The sequence below is a fragment of the Nesoenas mayeri genome (assembly GCF_963082525.1).
Source record: "Nesoenas mayeri genome assembly, chromosome: 3".
Classification (NCBI taxonomy): Eukaryota; Metazoa; Chordata; class Aves; order Columbiformes; family Columbidae; genus Nesoenas; species Nesoenas mayeri.
In genome coordinates, this window is record NC_137544.1 from 36,240,005 (window position 1) to 36,263,139 (window position 23,135).

The 23,135-nt window shown below is 42.7% G+C and overlaps 2 protein-coding genes across 6 annotated transcripts in view; one reads left to right on the forward strand and one right to left on the reverse strand.

The window, feature by feature from the left end:
- Positions 1 to 11,437, forward strand: part of DOP1A (DOP1 leucine zipper like protein A) — a 64,358-nt gene extending 52,921 nt beyond the window's left edge. For 2 of the 4 annotated variants that reach the window (XM_080340982.1, XM_080340981.1), the window contains 8 exons: positions 659 to 720; positions 1,381 to 1,533; positions 2,799 to 2,935; positions 4,276 to 4,331; positions 5,233 to 5,397; positions 6,907 to 7,036; positions 8,989 to 9,048; positions 10,840 to 11,437. In XM_080340982.1, the coding sequence (XP_080197108.1) occupies positions 659 to 720; positions 1,381 to 1,533; positions 2,799 to 2,935; positions 4,276 to 4,331; positions 5,233 to 5,397; positions 6,907 to 7,036; positions 8,989 to 9,048; positions 10,840 to 11,145 (1,069 nt within the window). In that variant the 3' untranslated portion in view covers positions 11,146 to 11,437. Of the gene's footprint in view, positions 1 to 658; positions 721 to 1,380; positions 1,534 to 2,798; positions 2,936 to 4,275; positions 4,332 to 5,232; positions 5,398 to 6,906; positions 7,037 to 8,988; positions 9,049 to 10,839 lie in introns of those variants that run through there. The other 2 variants (XM_080340983.1, XM_080340984.1) reach the window with 2 other exon arrangements.
- Positions 11,438 to 11,821: 384 nt separating this feature from the next.
- On the reverse strand, positions 11,822 to 21,903 carry PGM3 (phosphoglucomutase 3; the record flags this gene model as incomplete). Of its 2 annotated transcripts, XM_080340872.1 has the most annotated exons (12): positions 11,822 to 12,397; positions 12,993 to 13,166; positions 13,867 to 13,989; positions 14,620 to 14,736; positions 15,068 to 15,166; positions 15,933 to 16,016; positions 16,929 to 17,086; positions 19,533 to 19,728; positions 19,885 to 20,018; positions 20,332 to 20,399; positions 20,890 to 21,074; positions 21,700 to 21,903. In XM_080340872.1, 12 exons carry the CDS (start codon positions 21,901 to 21,903, stop codon positions 12,311 to 12,313), a joined length of 1,629 nt encoding a protein of 542 aa, XP_080196998.1. In that variant the 3' UTR covers positions 11,822 to 12,310. The 2 variants fall into 2 exon arrangements, with proteins under 2 accessions (XP_080196998.1, XP_080196999.1); XM_080340873.1 differs by lacking the exon at positions 13,867 to 13,989.
- Positions 21,904 to 23,135: the final 1,232 nt, after the last annotated feature.

Sequence of the window (23,135 nt, forward strand, 5' to 3'; positions counted from 1 at the left end):
ACTGAAAGGCTGCTCTAAGGTCTGCCTGGAGCCTTCTCTTCTCCAGGCCGAACAAGCCCAACTCTCTCAGCCTTTCCTCACAGCAGAGATGTTCCAGCCCTCTGACCATCTTGGTGGCCTCCTCTGGACCCTCTCCATCAGATCTATGTCTTTCCTGTACTGAGGGCTCCAGAGCTGGACACAGAACTCCAGGTGGGGTCTCACCAGAGCAGAGGGGCAGAATCACCTCCCTCGACTTGCTGGTCACCCTTCTTTTCATGCAGCTCAAGATACAATTAGCTTTCTGGGCTGTGATCACACATTGCCAGCTCATATTCAGTTTTTCATCCACCAGCACCCCAAGTCCTTCTCCTCAGCGCTGCTCTCGGTCCACTCACTACCCAGCCTGTGTCCATGTTTGGGGTTGCTCTGAACCAGGTGCAGGACGTTGCACTTGGCCCAGTCCCTCTGAATGGTATGCCTTGTTTTCTTTGAGAAGGGAGTTTGAGAAATATAGCTGTACTTTCAGATCAAATCGCACCAAGTAGAAGGTATCTGTGCAGCAGAGAGCTTGGATTGGAAGCCTGAATTAAAAGAGCAGAAAAAGCTCTGTAAATATTCCTGTAAATTCCTGCGCTTTTCTTGCTTTCCTGATTTGTGTACAATCTTCCTCTTTTAGTTGGAGAGCTATTATGGATAATTTGATGACACATGACAAAACCACATTCAGAGATTTGATGAGTAAGTATTTATTGATGTAGTAGTGACTTTTAAAAAAGGGAAAACAAATATCTTGAAGAAAACGTTTGTTCAACATTTATTCCAATCTGATTTATTCAATGTTTTTAATGTTTTCTTCAACTACTTGTTTCTGGAGATCCATAAATAAGATAACTTAAAGTGAGGGAATTTTAGACTATCCTGGCACACAGTGAATTTTGCCTATATGGCAAATTTGATGAAGCAGAGTGGGTGGGGGTGTGTTTTGTTGGTTTGGGGTTGGCTTTTTTGTTGTTTGCTTTATGGTTTGAGGGGTTTTTGTGTTTGGGGGGTGTTTGTTTGTTTTTTAAGATCTGACACTAACTCTGCTTAAGAAATAATTGATTCTGTGTGTTCCAAACTTCTGAGCATCTGCACCTGCTAATAATATTTTTTTTTTAAATGGCTACACTCCCTCCCAAAAGCCCCCAAACCCAGGCACTATTGTATATACTCAAAGTTTTTTTTCAACATGTATTTTAAACCACTGTGGTTAAAAATACAAATTGAAGAACATGCATCTTCTTAACATGTGCTTTTAAACTACATTAATGCAATGGAAGTAAGAGTTATTTGTGCCTTAAAGTGAAACAGAAGGGAAATCTTGAAGTTTACCTCTTCACTCTGTGTTTTCTCTTTCAGCACGAGTGGCTGTGGCTCAGAGCAGTTCACTCAACCTGTTTGCGAACAGAGAGGTGGAGCTGGAACAGCGTGCGATGCTCCTGAAGAGACTGGCTTTCGCAATTTTTAGTAGTGAGATAGACCAATACCAGAAATACCTTCCAGACATACAAGGTCAGTAAATATGTATAATTTAGTTGGACTCTGATGTAAACTGAGGAATATTTGTATGACAGGTTAACTGCAGGTAGATTTCTCCCCTGGAAATCAGTGTGTGGTACTGTTTCCATGACAGGATGCAAAGTTTCTGCAGATTTTGGTTAGAACATTTTAAATGATAACAAAGTGCACAGACTGTGTGATTACCAGTTAACTTCTATCCAGATTATTTTACTGATCTGTAATTTTATACCTTGATCAATGTCCTTTGGTACCTGTAGCATGCATTTTGACATGAACATCTGAGATGTAAAAACCTGTTGGCCAGGAACAAATAGGATGGCTGATCTTGAAGTTTTGAATTCTTGACTTCTTCAGCTGTTTGTTCTGCTGTGCTTTTTATCTGTCCTACTGAAAAATCTATCTGTCCACTGAAAAATATCTCTTCCAGTGACCTTTTACATTAAGTGATTTGGAATGGGAGCTGATTAGTTTTTTTTCTAAGATGATGCAAATAGTTACAGCAGCAGCTTCTAGATATATTATCTTTTAGCGCTGCCAAGGTGGACACTTTTGTCTCTTCCTCTGTATGGAAAGTCAATTTCATCATCATTCTTGTTTTGATTGTTCCAGGATTTATTCTTTGGAGCTTTGTGTTTTGGTGTTTGTGGGCTTTTTTTGTGTTTTGTGGGGATTTGGGGGGGCGTGTTTTTGTTCGTTTGTTTTTCCCAGTCAAGTCAGTATTTGTGTTTACTATGTTCAGGTGGTTTTACTGGTCTGAACTGTGAAGTGCCTGTGTTGGTTTGACTGAAAACATTCTTTATGGATCTGCCTCTTTATATGTTGAATGCATGGAGGTGGTTATTGTTAAATAAGAATGTATCATCCTTGTGTAATATTCCATGTCCTCTGAAGATGCAGCCGTTTAATAACAATGATATATCCTAGCTGTTCAGGCTGTTGTATTGTTTGAAATCTGTTAACTCCTCTTTTTGTAATGGGTGAAACTCTGCATAAGGTGAGCAAAATTCCCAGATGCATTTGTGTGGAGAACTTTACTCAAAATATGCAACTGCACTGTTTTGAGGTTTCTTGCTTTTGTTCACTGCTTGGTGAAAGTGGTTACTTTTTATGTTGACAGAATAAAACTGTAGCAAGGTACTGAAACAGTAATATGGCAGATACTTAAAAAAATGAAAATTGAGAGTAAATCGGGAAAGGAGAAAACGTTAGTTGGAATTATTCTGAACTGAGGAAACCTTCTTGGCTTTTTGTTTCAGAAAGGCTGGTAGAAAGTCTCCGTTTGCCACAGGTGCCCACCCTTCATTCCCAAGTGTTCCTGTTTTTCAGAGTATTGCTTTTAAGAATGTCTCCGCAGCACCTTACCTCACTTTGGCCGACCATGATCACTGAACTGGTGAGTTGCAGTTAGCGTTCGTGATTTGGAAGGATAGTGCAAATTTGAGACACAACCTCATTCCTCCTCAACATGTTTAAGAATATCTCTTCTAGATATTGTGCATGTAAAAGTACAGTGGACACAAATTGAAAGCTAACTTACTTTCGTAGTCCTGATATCTGTTTTTTGCAACCAGGTAGAATACCTGTTGGCTTATGCTATTTAAGCTGTTCAGATGTCTCCTGAATTAAATTTTTGTTTACCCTCATTGTTCCCTACTGACTTCTACTTCAGTTTCTGCCTACATATGTGTACCTTCTCCACCATTCCCACTCCTGCCCTGCTCAGTGTTCCCTGTTTCTACTCTCCTGGTCATTCAGCCTTCTTCCTCCAGCAATGAGGGTGAGAAGCCACATAAAGTAGGAGTCAGAATCCATGTTATATTGGCAATTGATGGTTATTCAGGCCACATTGTGGCTGAAATTTTGTAACTGGATTTATACAAGGCTTGACTCAGCTTTCTTCTTTCTCGTTTTTTACTCTGCATAACAAGACAGGATAAACATCAGTTTTCAGAGTTGCTACCTGTGGAGTCTCCATTGTTGGCTGTTTTACACACCCTTTTGGGTTTCAGCTTTGGCAGTGGGAGTGGAGGAGAGTGGTCGGTGTGTCCTGTGTTCCGTTTAGCTTGTGTTAGCCAAGGAGTTCCCAGGGGACTGGCTGACACAGACAGCAAATCAGAATCACTGGGGTTTTTTTGTATCTATAGAAGTCTAACCTAGCACTTAAACACAGATCTAAGCAATAGAAGGAAAAAAGCTATATGAGGTATTTTGAAGAACAAGTGCATTGTTTTAGCAACAGATACATTTAATTTTGAGTCTGTCAATAGTGTAAGTATTAGGAAACCAATTCTACTTAGTGTGGCCCTCTGATTCCTGTGCTGTCCCCTGGCTTTCGCACCACAGTCTTGGAACTTCTTTCAGTGGACAGGACTGTGTTACTTCTAGGAATTCACATCTGATCTTGACTGCTCCATTATATGATTCTTTATTATCTTTTCCATTTGGCCTTACTCTCTCTCTAAGTATTGGAGGGGATTTGCCTCTGAGGGCTTTCCTGCCCATAAAAGAGGCAGTTTCTTATGGACCTTGTACTACTCAGGCTATATATAAGGGATAAAAGAGCTTTAGGGTGCCAGTGTCCACTCATATTTCAAGGAGTTATATCATCACCCAGGAATGGAAATAAAGCTCCAAACAGTTTCTCTAGGGTTTATTACTTAGGCCTCCCCACAGTGTTTTCCTGAGTCACAGTCCATAAAAAAATGGTACTAACGTGTAGCATTTAATCCTCAGGTACAAGTGTTTTTACTGATGGAACAGGAACTCACTGCTGATGAAGACATCTCCAGGTAAATTTACAAACTTCCCATTTGTTTAACTAGATAGTAGTCTCCTGGCGTGCTTATGGGCAGTCGAGTCATTCTTTAGAATAATTTGTCTTAGAAAGAATTGTCAAGCTCAGATGAGAAGGACAAGTAAAGGGTGGTTCCATCTCACTGCAGTACCGGGGACATACTGTTCAGGACAAACCAAAACAAAATCCCACTGTCAGATTGCTCATAAACCACTAAGGAGAATTATGCAATAAAAGTGTGTTGGTTCTTATAGTGTCTTCCTGGCTAAAATGACACTGCTTCTGCAATTAAAATATGCATGGCATGACTTGATAGCTTTTCTGTATCATTCACTTATTTAGAATAACACTGCATTTTTTTTGACTAAACAAAAATGTGCTTTCTTCTAGTGTTAAAAAGGCAGAAATGAGGTAGATAATTTTTCTTGTTTTCTTATCCATTTCTATGCCGTCTGCATTCTTCTGCACAGTATGATGCAATTTGAGTGAATGCTAGCAACAGAGGCAGGTATCTCAAGAGAACAGGAGGACTTACTTGCCCAAGACTTGTTCTTCATTTTTTTTCTAGATTCTCTTTGTTCTTTTGAAGAACTTTTCCCTAAAATAAAGTAATATCAGCATGAGCAGCAATTTTAAACTTTCTCTTAATTTGGACATCTGATGGGCATGAGATACAGTGTATCATCTTTATTATATATTAACATTTTATTATATATATACATAAACATAAAACTGCACCCATAGCACAGACTTGCTGTGTTCTGGTTTGATTTGTGGATTCAGCATTAAGTTGGTAAATAAAGAGCTGTGTGTTTGTAAAGGCAGGTAAGAAAGGTGATGTTCCCATAGTGGCAAAAGGCTGTTAGGACTCACCTGCCTGCTGTAATTTATTTTAGAACTTCTGGCCCATCTGTTGCTGGTCTGGAGACGACGTACACAGGTGGCAATGGTTTCTCCACATCCTACAACAGCCAGAGATGGCTGAACCTGTACTTGTCTGCTTGCAAGTTTCTGGACTTGGCCCTCGCATTACCATCCGAAAACCTCCCACAGTTTCAGATGTGAGTAGAAGACACTGTCATTTAAGGTTTTTTTAGGATTGTCCATGCTTCTTTGTAAAATTCTAGTGTATAAAAATCTCTGTATTCCTATTTCCTTTCATTTTCTGGCCTTTACCTAGAGCAGCCCACAGTTCATTCCCTTCCAGTGTCAGAGCGGCCCCCAGAGAGAATGATGCTACACACCAAATGAGTTTAAGCTGCTTTGATTTAGCCTGTGGCAAGAGATTCTCCACACTTGTGAGCTAATTAGTAGTAGTGATTTATTCAAATGTTTTATTTTTAAAGTATTTAGTTGCAGTAATGTCTAAGAACTCAAAATCCACCCACATGTCTCAGTGACTAATGCATGAGATGAGACAACCGTGTCATCTCAGCATGACTCACTTAAATTACTCCTGCGTGATTTGTCTGGAAGATGTTGCAACAAATCTGTCAGTGCAGGGGACCCCATAGGTTTTTCTTGGTCAGTAGTATCCACGTGTGCAAACTGGTTCTGCAGTGCCTCTGCAATCTTGCCCTGTTGAAAAAAACAATGAATGCAAAACAACTGGTGTTTGCTGAAGACCCTAGAAATGAGAAGCCACCAAGGACAAAAGAAAGTATCTAGTCTCTTCCTTTACACTGCACAGCAGTGACTGTGTGAGAGCTGATGCCCTGGCACTGCTCTGGAGACATTTGGTCACCTTTAATTAACCTGGTCTTTAAAGACACTAGAGGGTGGTAAGACCTGTGCACGCTTTGTCCATTTGTGGCTTATAGTATTCCTAAATCTAAAGCTAATCTTGAGGGTTATTTCTTCTGTTTTCTGGGGATTTGATTAATCATTCTCAGTCAGTTCTCCAAGCTGTTCTAATCCCTGTTATTAGCCAACCGAGTTCTATGTAGGTCATTACTGTGCGTTTCTGGGAAGATGATAGTCACGCTGAATCACTCTGTCTTTTACAGCATTCTCATGGAGTCTTGGATTGAAGTTTTAAGGACAGAAACTTTTATTTCCTTTATAGTTTATAATGCAAGTATCTGATCCGTGCAGTGTCTGTGTGTGGGAATGGTCCCCTTCGTTGTGTGGTAGAATAATGAATTTCTGCTATCAACATGGTATATGGAGAACATTTCATGTGTTAGAGGAAGCATTGTAAATGTGCAGCAAAGTGTTTTAAGTAACTTACATATTTTTAATTCAGAATTGCTTTCAGTTTTCTTGCACACAATGCAGATGTGAATATTTCTGGTTTTAGCTTCTCTGCCTTACATTGCTCTTAGCATCCTTTAAGAAACTCTAAAGGAAAAAAAGTGCTACATTCTCAGCCATGTTACCTCTCACTTTTCAGAATGTGCCTTCACTATTTTTTCTTGTCAAAGACTGATGTTTTTTATGGGGGTTGTTTCCTCCTTGCCTTTTGTCTTTGATATTCAATGAGGTTTCTTCACCCACTTATATTTTTAGATCTAGCAGAAAAGCCTGAATGTTCAGTGGGGATAATGTTTGCTTGTGTTATCTCTTGACAGGTATCGTTGGGCCTTTATTCCGGAAGCTTCAGATGATTCGGGCTTGGAAGTACGAAGACAGGGTACACATCAGAGGGAATTCAAACCGTATGTGGTGCGTCTAGCAAAACTGCTGCGAAAAAAAGCAAAGGTATGTCGCTTTCTTTCAGTTTTGCTTTTCATTGAAAACTTTGATATACAGTAACTCACAGCACTGTTTCATTTTGGATATTTTGTATTTTTTTTTTAACAATGAAGAACGGAAAGGAGCTCATCTGGTGTGGTAGATTCCTGCTGGAGTAGTCTCAAGTCAGTTTCAGGCAAAAACCACACACAGGGATGTAAAACAAAAGGAAAAAAAAAGCTTAACAAACAAACAAACAAAAAAACAAACTTGCAATGGTCAAAAAAAACATGATGGTCAGTGAGTTTGGAGTTTCCAGTTAAAAGTATTATTTGATTAAAAAGTAAAAATATGCTTCAATGTCTAATATATTTTAACATAAAATCACTTTCAAATAGTCATATATGTGTATACTAGTATAACTAGCTACTTTTTAAAGTAGAAAAGCATTTTTTTATGAATAATCACATGTAAATGTTTAGAAAACTGTTGCATTCTAAAAACAACAGAACCAAGAGTTCTGAGACTGTGCCGAGCCAAGGAGGGCTGGATTTCTTCCCTAAAGCAGTGACAATGAATGGAAGATGGCAGAGAGCAGCAGAAACAGTTCTATGGGAATCTGACTGCACAGTGGGAGCAGAATTAGGGCTGTCATGGCATTGGTGTGTGAGGTAAATGAAAACCCTGGTTTGGATGGGATGGAGGCCTGGTCTGCTCCTGAAGCTGCTGGCAGCTGGACAGGCCCTGTCCCAGGGAGTTCCCTTCTGCTGCCACAAATAAGAAAATAGCTGTTGGATACTTTGCTGCTTCTACTGTGAGGAGAGAGCCCTTGGCAGGCACTTCACTGGGAAGCCTTGCTGGGCGGGCCAGGGAAAACAGGGAGAAAGCTGGGAGCCATATGGGAAAAAGCTTTGAAATTTCATTCTTGGGTTTCGCTCCAAAGAGATGGCGTTGCCAGGGCTGTAACACTGGCAGCTTGTTGTAGCTGCTGCATTTATAATCTCTAATGAATGTTTTCATTGAATAAAGAAATGACTGCTGATACACAAGGGGCTACGTAAACTTTAGGGATAACTCAGTTCCAGGCAGATCGGAACTATTCATGCAAGGCTCGCAGCTACAGGGGATAAAACAAATATCTGAAGCACATCTGCATTCTTCATTTTATTGGTTTTTGAACCATGAAGATGAGACTAAAATTCTCTTCTTGCATATATAAAAGAATAATCAGTTTGAACTGACTGCTAATCAGGTGTAGCTTCTAACCCTGGTGTTCAATGTAGTGTGCTGTACCTGTTAGAAAGTTTTCACACTCCAAATAATCTCATTGCGTGAATTATAAATTACATATGATGTGTAAAATATACATGTGGGTAAGTACTGTATGTTGAGATAAATGCCTGAAGTCAGGACTTCCACAGTATGCTTCAAGAAGATAGAAAAATTCATGGAATTTCTGGAACCCCCTGGTCATGGCAGCAGTTGCACACTGTGAAACATAGCTAAGGGTACAATGATGAGAGGAACATGAGGTAACGAATATTGACTTCCAGGCCATTTCTTCTTTGTGCAGAGGAGAATACTGTTGCATATAGCTGTGAATTTTTCTTAGAAATTAACTGTTTCTGAGCAATGTGTTCCAGTGGATTTTAGTTTTCCTTCAGGGCACTCTGACTGATGTTCAGATTCGTGTAGTATTGTGTTGCTCAGGCTCTGTTCTCTGAAGGAAATGTGTTAAAAACCTCCTTCAGCACTACTGGCAATAAATGGAAGACCAAAGTGGCAGCACTATTGTTGTCTAAGAGTGTCTTAGCCACACCAGCCCCAGAGTCTGCAGTTTCTGGACCAGGGACTCTTTGGGGTGGGTCATTTTCTGGCCAAAGCACAGCACCCGACCAAGCAACTGCACAGCCTTCATGGCAAAGTGTTATTTTGATATATGAAATGCAGTCTGAAAGTTCTCCTCTTTCCTTCCACAGGACAAGCAGGAGGACTTTAAGACGGTGGTTTTGGAGGGATTGGAGATGGCCAAGCATCAGGTGAGGGTGGCCTTTGATGCTTGAGTTGTGAAACAAGCTCAACATAATACCATCACCTCAATGCCCTGGGCAGTATTTAGCTTCCTGTAGGAACTGAGAGATCAGTCTTGTAAGAGGACAAACTTGAGAGATCTTTTGAAGTGAAAGAATCATGAGGGGCCTTATTTTTGTAGATAACTAAAAGAATTATTTTAAAGTTGATTTCCTATATAAAATAGATTACAAAAAGGTAGTGTTACTTCTAAGAAGGATCTTTATTGCAAATTATTATAAAATTAAGTTGTAAAATCATTTTTACCAAACAGCAAGCGTGAAACACACAATCCCTCATCCAGTCTCTGTCAAATTAAATGTTGTTTTTAGCATCGGAGGAATTAGTGGTGTTTGCCAAGGTAACTGCCATGAGGAAATGGCTTGGACAGATTGTATTCCATTTGTCAGAGAGAGAATTAGAACTTGCACGTGCAGCCCATTTGATTGTCAGCTGTGTAACACTGACCCTGGCTGTGCGCTGCAGTTAGTCCGTGCTCACCACTGAGTAATACTAAGCACCGTAGGGAACCAGAGTACAGAAAAGCCTGTCCTCTGTGAATCCAGTGTGAAATTTTTAAAGGAGAAACTTTAAAAACTGGTAACTTCATTAGAAGTAGGAGGCAGCAACATCTCTTCCTGTGTTGGAATAGTCTTCTCTTTGTTCTATTTCATTATGAGTGTTTCTTTTCTTGAGACTTTGTAGAGAATAAAGAGTAGAGCTAGAGCAGCACTCTTCTATGACTGGGAGCCAAACCACCAGATTAAAATTCATGCATGTGTTTAGTATTTTAACCTTATTGCTTTTTGTGAAACGGATGTCATGTAGGCTCCAGTTGCTTCATTTAAAGGGCAAAAACTATTATTTGCAGAAGTTTCATGTCTTTAAGAAAATCAGTTTGCCCAAAGGCTGTGCAGTGGGCAACCCTCACCTCTGCTCTGCTCCCGCTGCTGCCCCTTCCCTTTGCTCTCCCTCCATCACCAAACCGGCTCCTCTGGAGCTGGGCAGCCCCTGGGGCTCTCGCCCCCCTGCCTGGGCAGAGGTGAATCAGGAGGTGGCTCTCCTTGATGTGGCCTTTGTGCTCCCTTCCTCTTCCTCGCAGAATAAAAACCAGCATTGCTGGAACTCTGGTTCACTCTAGAAGGTCTCCCTGTTACTGTCAGTAACAGTCCAAACAAAGTGTTTGTGGTGGTGTTATCTAGATTTGAATATATTTGGAAAAAAAAAAAACAGTGAAGGGTACCTTATAAGCAGCTGGGTGTTAGTGCTCAGGTATTTTAGCATGCAGATATTTAAGGCAACCCTAAACAGGGGGACTGACACTACCTGTGGCACCTCGTGTGTGTGACTGCTGCCTTCACTGGTGGGGTTCCTGAAATTCTCTCCTGTGAAACTCCCTCCATTAAATGAAACCTGCTTAACCAAGCTCTTCTGAGAACATGAGTACCTGAACCATTTTCCTTTGTGAGAACTTCCAGTGCCTGCTCAGAGCCTCCACATGTGTTACTGCTGATACTTAGAACAGCACAGCTTTGCTTGCAGTGCCAGCCTGTTCACTGCCAACCACTGATGCTGCGAAGTATGGAGAAGAGAGAAACAGGAAATCTCCTTTGAAAGCTGCATGCCAGCAGATGTGTATGTTGTTGATAGGCCAAATATTTTTGGAATATGGAAAAATACTTCATTAGGCATTAGTCTTAGTTTTACCTTTGCTTTTTCTGTTTTATCTTGTACTGTTTCCCATTTATCTCTCTTTACAGAAAAACCCAGAGGAAGACAGCTCAGGGAAAACACTCAGTTGGGAACCAGGTCACTTGCTTTTAACCATCTACACTGTTCGCAGCATTGAGCAGCTTTTGCCTTTCTTCAATGTGCTCAGCCAAGTTTTTAACAGCAAAGTCACAAGCAGATGTGTTGGACACTCAGGGAGCCCTGTCCTTTACCCCAACTGCTTTCCAAGTAAGGACATCAAAATGGAGAACCTCAAGACCTTCTCCAGCAAAGCACGACAAAAGATAGAAGAAATGGTTGAGAAGGATTTTCTTGAAGGTGTCATAAAAACATAAACCAAACTGGTACTATTCACCTTATATGTAATGTAACTATTTAAATGAAATATGTATCTTTCCCAGTTGTATAGTATTCTTTTCTTACTTTGTATGTAATGAAATACTTAATGTTGTATTTAAGTTAAATATTTGTAAATAAGAGAGAAGTTCTGGATGTGGCTCGAATCACGTTTAAATATTGGTGGCTCATATTGATTATGGTGCCTACTATTTACAGTACATGTTTTGTTGTCTTGAGTTCTGTCTTTAAAAAAATCCTAAAAAAAATACAAGTTGCACATTTTTTCAATTTGTTTCCAGTTTATTTGTCTTTTTTTAATCAATTGGAACTTATGCTTATTTAGCAATCTGGAAAATGCCATCATTCCAGGAGTTAATACCGGACTGCCATGAAGAACACATTTGTCAGAGGTAGGTACCCTGAACTCATCTATGCAGAGGGGAATACTTGTGTGTTTAAAACATTACATCCCCTTGCCCCACTCCTTCACACTGCTGAAGAGTAAGGGCCACAGAAAAGAAACTTGGCACTGTCCTCCCGTCTTAAAAGTGATTATGTATAGTATTAGCACAATATCTTGATTTTGTAAAAGTATCCAATGAAGATATTATTGCAATGATATGTTGTTATTTGCAAAATGCTCTTTCATCATGTTGTTTCCCTCTTGAACTGAGGTGAACTGAATCTCAAGACCAGCGCCAGGCTCTGCCTGACACTGTTTGCCCAGGGACGCTGCGTTTGCTGTGGGAGGTCGGGTGATGTTTCTGCAGCAGCGCGCTGTGCTGCAGCCAAATGCAGCTGCTGCAAGTGTGCTGGGGATGTGGGAGCAGGACTTCAGGCACAACGTGACAATAACCTACGAAATGATTCCTTCTGGGCATGGCCAGGCCACTGCCTGTCAAGAATTGAGGTGCCTCTAAGTCACTTCAGCTTCAGAAATTACACATACTTGCAGGGGAAACATTCAGCTGCAAGAGTATCTCATTAAGAGGTAAGTTGCTAATAGAGGTAAAAAATAAGCAGAATAATATTCTGCTCAGTTCTGATTAATCTTCGCTACTCTCAGGAAGGTTTGGGTATGTCCACATGAGCAAATGGTAAGAAAGTAATATTAAAAAAAATAAGTCAAGTTACAAACTTTAACTGCAGTTGTGTCACTGGTTATAGAGGCTGGGGTGGTTCTCCTCTTCCACCTGCGAGGTGGTAAACAGCCAGGCTGACTTCATGGGCAAGGGCGTCCGTGTTCTCCTGTGGAGTAGTTAAAAAGCTGGTTACACTGGTGTCAGTGTGAGAAGGTTAGAGCAACAGTGTGATGATAAGGCAACCGTTATCCTGCAAATGCTTGGTGCCCCGTATTGCTCTGCCATCCTCAGGCGTCTTCTGCCACTGTGGTCATGCTGGCAGGAAGAAGCAGGCAGGAGCATTGCTTTTGCTGTCAACTTTTAAGTTCACATGTGGACTAATTCTTAACCAAAGTTTGACTTTTTGGTTTTGTTGGTTGTTTTGTTGTGTATTTGTTGTTTGTTTGTTTGTTTGTTTAATTTTGCCTATTATGAAATCATGCAGTAAGTTTCTTCTTAATCCTGAATTCTCAGAAGGCTTTCTTGTTCAAATCTCATCTAGTGTCAAATCTGCCTTCATAAATAGTTAACTTTTAAACACTGAGAACATTAAACATCTCTTTTGTAAATAACAGCCAGAGACATTTTGCATTCACTTGCAATCACCAGCTAAATGCGATTGAGGAGTATGTAAACATACTTCTCCCTCCATCACCCAATGCTAAGCATGAGACTTTAACATAAATAAATCCACTTTATATACAAGTTGTTTAAGCTCTGACCTGTGTATCTGCTTCAGCATATATTCTAACTACATCTTCTGTTCCTGATGGACGGACAAACGCCCGTGACAATTTGTACTTCTTTACAAGCGCATCGATTTTCTCCTGTAGTCCTGGAGGTGTAACTGCCCGCCTCTCTGCATCTGTTGTGTCAATAACGCGCCTGTCTGCAACCTGCAGCATCAAAACCAGACAGTTTATTTGTGTGCTGGAGCTGTACAATGAGAGTGGAATGAAAAAGGTCACAGTTAAGACAGAACTTCTGGATTTGATGTGTTGCACTGCCTGCAGATGAGCTCAATTTGGGAGTTCCCTGCTTAATTCTAACACTGTGGGATCCCAGCTCAACTACTCAGCAGGTATTAACTCAGTCTTGACAGGACTCAGCTGCTTGCTTTGGAAAAAGGGTCAGTTCTGAATGTGCCTCCTTGGCTCCTCGCTGCAGCTTCTTCCAGTAGATCAGAAGAAAACTCTCCTCTGGTTCATTTAGAACCCAGAGCTCCCTTATGGTGCCTGATAGAGTGTAACCATGCAGGAGCCTGTTCTTGAGCTCTCTGAGTATTGGAGAAGATGAAGTAAGAGCTTGAATATTCAAGTTACACAAAGTGGCAGAGCAAGAAAAATCCAGCTGCCCAGCAGGCAGGTGCCTTAGAATTTCTTTCTTAACTTTCAAAATAGGATTTTTTCTATTTTTAAGTTAGAATTTGAATAGTTCTGTTCAGGTTTTTCTATTTAATACAGAAGGGGGCTTGTTGCCCTTCAATGGGCTGGTTTAGCTTTAAAACAAAGCTTATCTAAATGTATGCAGGCAAGAGCTGCTCCCAGCAGGGCCCCAAGAGGCTGCAGTAACCTGAGCCAGCCAGGTGTCACTCACCTGAACCTTGAGCAGGCGGTTGGGAAGGTCGGTGTAGATGGCGTCCCACTGTTGCACTGTCAGGCCTTTCAGAGCCAGGATTGCCTCAACCACCAACATGTCTGAGACAGCATCACCAACTGTCTGTTAAGAGGAAGGGAAGAAATACCGGAGCAGTCAACAGGGAAGAAACAAAGGAACCCTCAGCTGAAGAGAATGAAAATGCAGCCAGGCTGCCTTGCCTCAGCCTGGGTAGACGAGGCTTTTGTTTGGTTGGGGGGGTGTTTTGTTTTTCTCTCCTTTCCCCACTGCCCCTGTGGTACAAACAGCAGCACACATGTATAGCTCTGCCAAAGGCAAGTGCCCGGCCTCACCTCTCCTAAGCAGCACGGTTCTGGGGTCAGGATGCATAAAGGCTCTCCCCAGATGAGTAACATCTGTGCCAAGATAAGGAGGCCCAAGAGTGTGTGGACATGGGCACTGGAACATCCCCCTCCTCCCATGCTGCATGTTGAATCATGAACAAGTTGCATCCTATCACAAGGTTCCCATGCTGTCCCACTCCCTCTTTGGATGCCAAAGCCGGGAGACTGCTCCAGATGAAAGCATCCTGTGAGAAAGTATCACACTTTTCTCAAGAGGACTGTTCCTGCACTTTGCTTCTTGGCCCCTCTCTCATGGCACCCCACCTCCTGCCCCAGTGGCCTGACAGGAATTTACCAGCAGCATTAGTCCCAAGACTTAATATAGTGATTTGGTTCTCTCAGTTTTCACCTGATTAATCAGGTTGATCATGTTTTCTAGCACCTTTGCTGCTTCTCTTTTTTCATTATCTTTCTCCTCGTTTGCCAGTTGTCTTATTTTAGTTTCAGCAGCTTTACTAAATAATACCTAGAATAAAACAAAGAGAGCTTGTAAAGATCAGCCCACATTGCAAATTAGGATACGTGCAGCAATGAGGAAAAAAACTGTTACCATTTAAGCCCATATAACCATAATTAATGTTTGCTACCACAAATTCCCATCTCCACGTAAACCACAGAGGAGATGGTGGCAATGCTATGATAAAGACAAAAAGGGGAAAGAAGTCTGTTCTCAACCAAAGAGAGAAAAGTCTTGATTATAAATGTAAGCAGAGAGTGAAAACATCTCCTTTTCCAGCTAATCCAACTAAAGTTTTGTACATATTGCCTGATCTCATGCATTACTTGCTTATACTTACTGTACCATGTCCATTTGCCTCAAAATAAACACCAACATCAAACTCCTGGGCCTTATGATGCAAGTGCTTCACTCCTGTTTTGACACAGTGCACAGGTACCTGCAGCACAAGGATACGCAGAGATAAAAACAGGGCTACATGCTCTCCTGGGGGGAACCAAGCACCAACATGGGGTAGAGACTGTTACAGAATAACGTGTGTTTCACAGCTACTGACTCCCCGAGCTAAAATTATCCACTATTTCTACAGGCTCATTAACAAGATTTCATTTAGTTAAGTGGAAATAAAGGCTGGCGCTTTTTTAATTTAAAAAACCCAACAAACAAACAAACACAACAAACAAAACCAACCCTCACCAAAAACCAAACCAAAATCAAGAAACAGAAAACCCCTAACCAAGAAAAACCTCAATGCATTTTATAGTTTCAGGGAACATACATACCAGACTTCTACCCTAACTGAAATCATACCCCAGCTCAATTTCTGTAGGGAACAGCATATAGCCTGTTGTAGAAACTGAAACAATCCGTGTCAAAGTATCAAGGAGCCTTTACTGATGCCGCTGCAAAGCCATAAAATCCTCAACTTGTTCCAGAAGTGACAAGTGATTTTGTTTCACTTTTGCCAAACTTTATTTTTTTTAACTAGCAAAAGCTGGCCAGAATTTTTTTCAGCTTTGTTATCATCTTGCGTCTCTTTTACCACCAAGAATTTAGTTGCTGCTTGTGGGTTTGAAACAGTCATTTATTTTAGCCTAGGTTAACTTTTCCCAGCAATTACATTACAGTAGTATTTGTTTTTAAAGTAAACTAATTTGCAGTAAACAACATTTGCAGAGAACTACCAGGAAAAAAATGGAGAATACCTTCAGTGTTTCCTCAAGGTAGCGTGTGGAACTCCCATTGGCGTACGCTGTTTGTACCACTGCCATCTTCAAGGTCTGTCCCACCTGAGCAAACCAAGAAGCAAAAGTGTGTTACTGTCTGACAGGCACATGGCCAGACAAGTAGGATACATGGGAGGCTAATCAGAATTATTATTAAAAATATGTTCTCTTACAGACACTTTAAATTCCTGGGCATCAGAGGAAGGCAGCAGCTCACAGACAATTTCTACATGTTTAAGACAAAATGAATTCTCGTCATGTCTTTGTACATCACCTTTTTTTTGCAAGCTCAATGCACTCGCCAAACACACGGCGTTACATCAGGTCACATACACAAGCAGTGGGGACAAAGCTTCCAGTGCAAAGCAAGCAAAGGCTGGTGGCAAGCACAAGTTCTCCCTGGCCAGCTTCTCTGCCACCATGCCAGAAATTAGCTGGTCTCCAAGAAAACAAAACCAGGATACCTTGTCTAGGTTTGGTATCACAGATGCCAAGTCTAAGAGGGCTTCTGTAAAATAAAAGCTTTTTTCTGTCTATCTTCTGTGGGGAGAGGATGCTACACGGCAGATAGTGGGTTTGGAACAATGACATACAAACCCCTTTGACAGCCACAACCAAGTTCTCATGCAAATGGAATGCCCAGCCTTCATAAAGGAAAGGACTGAACCCAAAATTAATGAAAAATTAATAAAAGATAACAAAAGTGAGAGAATAGAATATCAATGCTTTATACACTGAAATTGGAAAAGCTCTCTCCTACTAGGAAAAGGTTCCAGGCTAATATATCAGTGCTCAGATTGTTATTTGGAGTTTGGAAGTCACACCCTTGTAAAAACACCATTTTTGAGGTACAGGACTGATCTCTTTTCAATTTGGGTTCATTTTAGGTCACTGTACAAACCGGCACAGCTTCCGTAGACTATTTTACACGTTACAAATTAAAGTGTCAGCATTCATTTCACACATTTATGTTACCTTGGCAAGAAGTTCTTTAAGGAAGATACTAATTAAAGTTGCTATTTTATCTCCATCAATTAGGTGAAAATGGCCAGTTTCATCCTTGTAGTAGTAAACAATTCTGTCTGCATCACCATCAAATGAGCAGCATCTCTCATTGGGCTTCATGTCGAGCCCTAGTGCACATAGAGGTACAAATGCAACTTAGAGATAGAAAAAGATATAAAATGTTTAAATTATTCCCAGTGTGGGTCTTGTGTGGAAATTAGTCCTGTGCAGACACACACACACACACACCACTAACGCTCTGAAACAGACATTGCTTTTACAAAGAGACTCACAACAGAGAAGCTGTATCGGATGGCAACTGAAAAGTGCATACCTAGATCAAAAATATAAATATCAAAAATGCAGGTTATTATGCTACACCTTCCTCCCAGATGTAGACAAAAATCAGTCCCAGAACTACTGTGTGTAGTCACCTCTCTAAATGCTGGAGATAAGCGCTGAATGTCAGTAATGGCATAAGGTTGCAGCAGCACACCCACCCCTTTTCTCACGCACGACAGAGCCCACCAAGCTACACACATCACCCACAGACCCAGGCAAACTGCGTTTCCCCTGCTGTGCAGCAGGGCAGGTCAGCCTTTGCAGAGGGACACCTGGATGGAGCCCGGAGCAGCGAGTGGCAGCTGGCTGAGCTCAGTTGGACATGGGCACTTGCCCAGACCTCCCCACCACTCCTCTGAGCCGGACCATGACACACCATGCACCCCTGGGGGTGCAGGCAAACCATGCTTGGGCACAGCTGGGCTCCAGAGCCACATCACCAGCATTTCCTGGCATGTAGCAGGTCCACTGCATGCTCCTGCTGTAAAACTTCTACATACTTCACCCTCCAAGACACATGGGAATCGACTATTTTTCTCTTGCATCAAAAATACTTTTACTGGGGAAATATTTCAGGCTTGTTTAATTTTATCCCATTCCCACTTTCCAGACCTGCACCTCCCCTTCACTCCCTTTCACAGAGGAGACCTGCTTTCCTAACGCAAAAGCCACATGCCAGCAAAGCCACCACTGAAGTGGCAGCAATTACAACAGGAGGTGGCACATCAATCCTACTACTGAAGAAAAATCAGCCCCACTCCAAAGCACCCATCACCAAGATTGCTCAGAGCTGTACAAAAAGCCTTAGAAGTGGATCTGCTATAAAATATCTCATGTTTAGTTTGCTTGATATTCAATTTATACAACAATGTATATAATGCACAGGGAGTACCTGCCTCAAAACTTCCCAGGCTTAACGCCAATAGAGAAGTAGCTATAAAGCTGTCACCACCTCACACAGGAACACTGCACAAGAATGAACTGCTCTTTTATTAAGGTACATCTTGCTTTTCTTTAAGATGCTGGCCACATTAACATCATAGTCCATTTCTCAGGAACGTTCTGGCCATTCCCTCGGCTGATCTCAGAGTCCCTCAGGAACTCAGCAGGGAGCTCCAAAGGACACGCTGCTGCCTGTAACCCCTTCTTGGAAAACAACACTTCAGCACACAAGCAGACAGGAAAACTGGCCCATGTTGCTGACACCTCACCCTTCAGAACACAGGAAACTGCACCCCAGAACTTGCCTGTTTCTTCTCCTGCACGCCTGCAGCACAGGACAATACACCCCACCACCACTGAGGTCCTCTGGCTAAAGCATGAGGTAATGGCAACTGCGACACTTAACAGGTTGAGGCTTCCTATGACTTTAAACAGGCAGCTGTTACCACTTAACACTTCAGAAAAATCAGAATATTTATTTTGGTGAATAATTAGGAAACCGCATTTTCTCTTCAAAGCAGAGAGAAATGACCAAGGAGTCTCCCCTCAGTCCCAGTTAGAGCCAGGATCCAGATGTGACACAGCAGCATCCATCCCTGGCAGGGGCTGCTGCTCGGCTGCTGCCCTTCCTACATTTCTCCAGCATGCAAGCAGCGTGACAAGAGGGAAACGACACTGTACCCTGGTGACCAGGTTGGGCTGGCAGTTGCAGTGAAGGTGCAGCTGTCGAACAGAGAACCCAGTTTAGTCTCAAAAAATCTAATATCCAAACTAGCCTGCTCCCCCCAATTCAGGGATTTTCTTGTATGCACTTTGTGCAGGAAATTGGTTGAAATAATTTCCTCACTGGTTTATGTCAATCAGTCAGCCTGCTGGCACCAAGTTGTTCATTATCCCAGCTCTTCCTCAGGAACCCGGAGCACTGTCTGCAAGCCCAGCCCACAAGGTAAAAGTTTCTTGATAACATAAATGGAAGTAAATAATAATAAGCCAGTCCTGACTGATCTTTGGACACCATCAGCTTAACATTCAGACCAGACTGTCAAACATATTTCAGCAAGTCAGAGACATACTGTACTCCTCAAAAAAATTTAGACTAATATAAACTAGGGATGTGCCAAACCAAACTCAACCATACAGTTCTCTCTGTTGCACAAGCAGAACCATTCACGTAATCACTTAGTAAGAAACAGGGCGGTCAGCTTATCTGAAGATGATATGCCAATGCTAGACCCTGCGCTTTTAGGCCTCGAGAGAAGGTAAAAGGATATAAAATTACTGATTACGTACCTCTAGGTGGTTTCTGGTGAACTTTCACAAAATCTGCACCACATAAATAATTGAGTTTCTCCTTGGTTCCATCATTATAGAGGTGAATTAGCAATTCCTTTGGCAAGTAGGGCTGCATTTCTGACAGTTTCAGGGCTCCTATTCCGTTGGCACAGTCAATCTTCAGGTGTCTCTGACTCTCTCCAGAGCCGGGAGACTTAGCATAAGGGAAGAAGGGGCAAAGTGAACTCATACCCTAGTGAAACCACACCCAAAGGCATGCTGAATTTGAAACTTTAGACCCAAACATGCTAACAAACAGAAGATATTAATTTTGTACATTTGCATGAAGAAGACAACACCCCGTATTCACCTTTTTTATCAGTTCCATAAAAGCTTTGGATAGTTTTTCATAATAACCTTCCAGCGTTGCTTTCCCATACTGCCCTTGGGTGTTTTGGCAGCAGACCATATAATGTAGCTGTGGTGTTGTCACCAGACCATAATCTAGCATAAAATAAAAAGGCACAATATTCAGAAGTAGAATACTAAATTAATTCCTCCTTAAGAGTTGTACAGTACTTGCTGTTCTAAAATAAACAGACAAATACAGCGCAGGAAATACATATTAAATTTTTCAAGTTCTGTTATGAAAAGATGAAACCCTGCCCCTGCATTAAAGCCACACGAACACCCTGAAATTAGATCCTTACAAGCAAAAATGGAAATGGTGTCCTGGCTACTGCCTTAGAGCGACATAACAGAGTCACATTTATACAAAAAGTTGAAATCAGAGTAGAATTTCAAAGGTTTAACATACCGTGGTACTGACCACCTAGAACGGAGATACCATCTATTACTGACCGCGAAAGTTTCTCACTGCTTGGCCTAGAAAACAACAAATGAAAATGATAATGGTTGCAGAAGACATTTACATATGGACTTGGGAAGGAAGGACATGTGGAAGATGACTCTACAAGCTTCCTGCTAGTAGACTTAAACTCAGTGTGAAAGCCATACCTTTTTCTGCTGTAGGCACCTTCTAATAAAGAAGTTGGAAAGCCACCATCCCAGAGAACTGCATAGACAAGTAAACTGCTGAACACAGGCAGACATCACATGGTACCCACAAAAAAACCCCACAATTAAGCATCCTGATCAGAAATAGTGCTAGGAAGTGCTCATAACTATCAGGGAAAACAGGAAGAGCACTGGAAAACTTTTGTTTATTGCTATAATCGTAAAATAACAGGTAGCAGACTAGGCATAAAAAAAAGGCAAAATCTGGCTGCACAGGGCTAAACGTCCAAAAGCAGTCATGAACAAACTGCTGGGACTTCCATAACAGCAGCATAATTCTACAGCATCTTTTCATTACCTGGTGTCTCTGCCAATAAAAACGGAAGCATCTTTGTGCTGGTTCACTGCTGCTTTTTGGCAGATGTCAGTAACTGTTTCCTGCAATTCTTGCTCCTCTGCATTTGCTAGTTGTGTGGCATACTCTTCCCAGGAAGGATGCAGCATTTCTCCAAGGGGATCAACCAGCTTCACACCATTATCTTCCTTAGAAGAAAAATAAGAACAAAAGATATTAAGCCTAAAAGTGGGAAACTTAACAAAATGTCTTTGAAGACAGCTGACACATGGTTCAATCACATTGTTTCTTTGAATGTGGAGCATGTCTGGGATGCAATAGCTTAGCTCTTTATTTAAAGCTCCAACAAGCCCCCAAAATTAGCATAACCAGTATATTAAGTAACTAACCTTTTCTCCCTTACAACATTGGTATGAAATTCATTTGACATTAAAATGACAAAAGGGGAGATTCTAATAACCTGGAATGCTCCATAGAAGAAGTCTAAATGCCTGATATATAATTGCTGCACCCCTTTATTTTTTAAACTTGCAGATTTTTCTCAAAGCTTCATCACTTGTCAAGGGTCCTTGCTTACCAAAGTCACAAATTTCCTACATTACAGCATCTCTAGATAAGGGAAAATTATGCTCGTGTGTACAGGGAAAAGTAACTTCAAAGGTGCTGGAGATCATATTTAGAGGGAGCAGGCTAAACACATGATTTAAGCAGGTCCAGGTGCCTTCAGGATCTGGTCTCTCAGTACCATGAAGATCTTTGATTCCATGAGCCTGATCACATCTACTTTCTTTTTAAAGTAAAGGTTGTTCTTACTTCAGGATTGTGAGATGCAGTAACCATGATGCCAATAGTAGATGCCACGGCTTTGGACCTAAGAACAGCCAGCAAGCCCATGCGGAACATGACGTGATCAAGCTGTTCGGCCTTGGTGCGAAACCCAGCGGTGCCATACTGAAGAGTAAGTCCAGGAGGCTTAGGATGCAATGCTGAGTATTTCTTGAGGGCTTCAGAATCCATTTCTAGAGAAGGAAGTAACACAGACACAAGTGAGAAAAGTTGAGTCATTATAATTAGTTTCACACTTTGCACTCTAATTTTGCAGCCCACAGATGTCCTAAACTGTTCATATCAGATCCATTGGTGAGACTGTGAGGGGAACCACTACTAGAACAACCTATGACGGGGACTCTGCATTCCTAGTACAGCACTAGATAAACAGAGCTCGACCAGATTTCAACAGATTACAAACGATGACAGGATTTAGGTGGGGAGAGCTGCAATTCTCAAACGGCTGGATCCAAGGATCCGAACAAAGTTATGCAAAGGGCTGGCCATTGCTCACTGCAACACTAACCACCCAGTGCCCTCTGCCACGACTCCATTTATTAACTTTTGAGTTCAAAAGCAGCCTGTCCTCCCTCTTCGAGCCCTGACAGCCACAGGGAACCCCTCAGTAGTGTCACCTGGATGCTCTACCCGGGTCGCGGCTCTGCTGAGCTGCGGTTCCCAGCCCCTCCCCGGGCACCTGAGGCGCCGGCAGCCCTTGGGCCGGGAAGGACCAGCCGGACGCACGCCGCCACAAGTGGCTCCAGCAGCCACCTCCCCGCATGGCTGAGAGCCTCGGGGCCCACCCAGCACCGCGACCCGATGTTTATCCCACCCGCGAGGGACAGGATCCCACCAGACCCGCCACACCCGGCGCCGCTCACCTGCCCCCGCCGCCGCGCTCCCCTTCCGCAGCCGGCGCGGTCACGCCCCCCAGCCACTCCCCGCCAATGGCAGCGCGGTGGGCGGGCACGCCGCCGCCACGTGGCGCAAGGGCCACGCCTACTCGGCAGTCAGAGCCGGGGCCGGGGCTGAGCCACGTCGCCGCGCAGAGAAAATCCGACGTTGACGTCAGAAGTGTCTTCAGGAGCGAATCTGCACAGCCCCGCTGGTGTCGGGGCACGGACCCGCACCAGCCCCGTGTGCCCGCGTACACAGACGCGGCGCCTCCATTTTGCGCAGTTTCCTGCCCGTACGTTCGCTGGCCCGGCACGGCCTGTGAGGCTCTGCCCGGGTCCGTGGGGCACTGGGTACCAGCGGTGCCTCGGGGGCTGCAAACGCCCGGCAGTATGAGCGGTACCTCAGGAGAATCATCCGGCACGTCCCCCAAGCCTGCCATACCGTGGCTCCTCACCCCGGGCAGCCCGCCGCCCTCCCCCGCGCCCCGGCCGCGCAGCCCCGCGGTGTTCCCGCCCAGGGTGCGT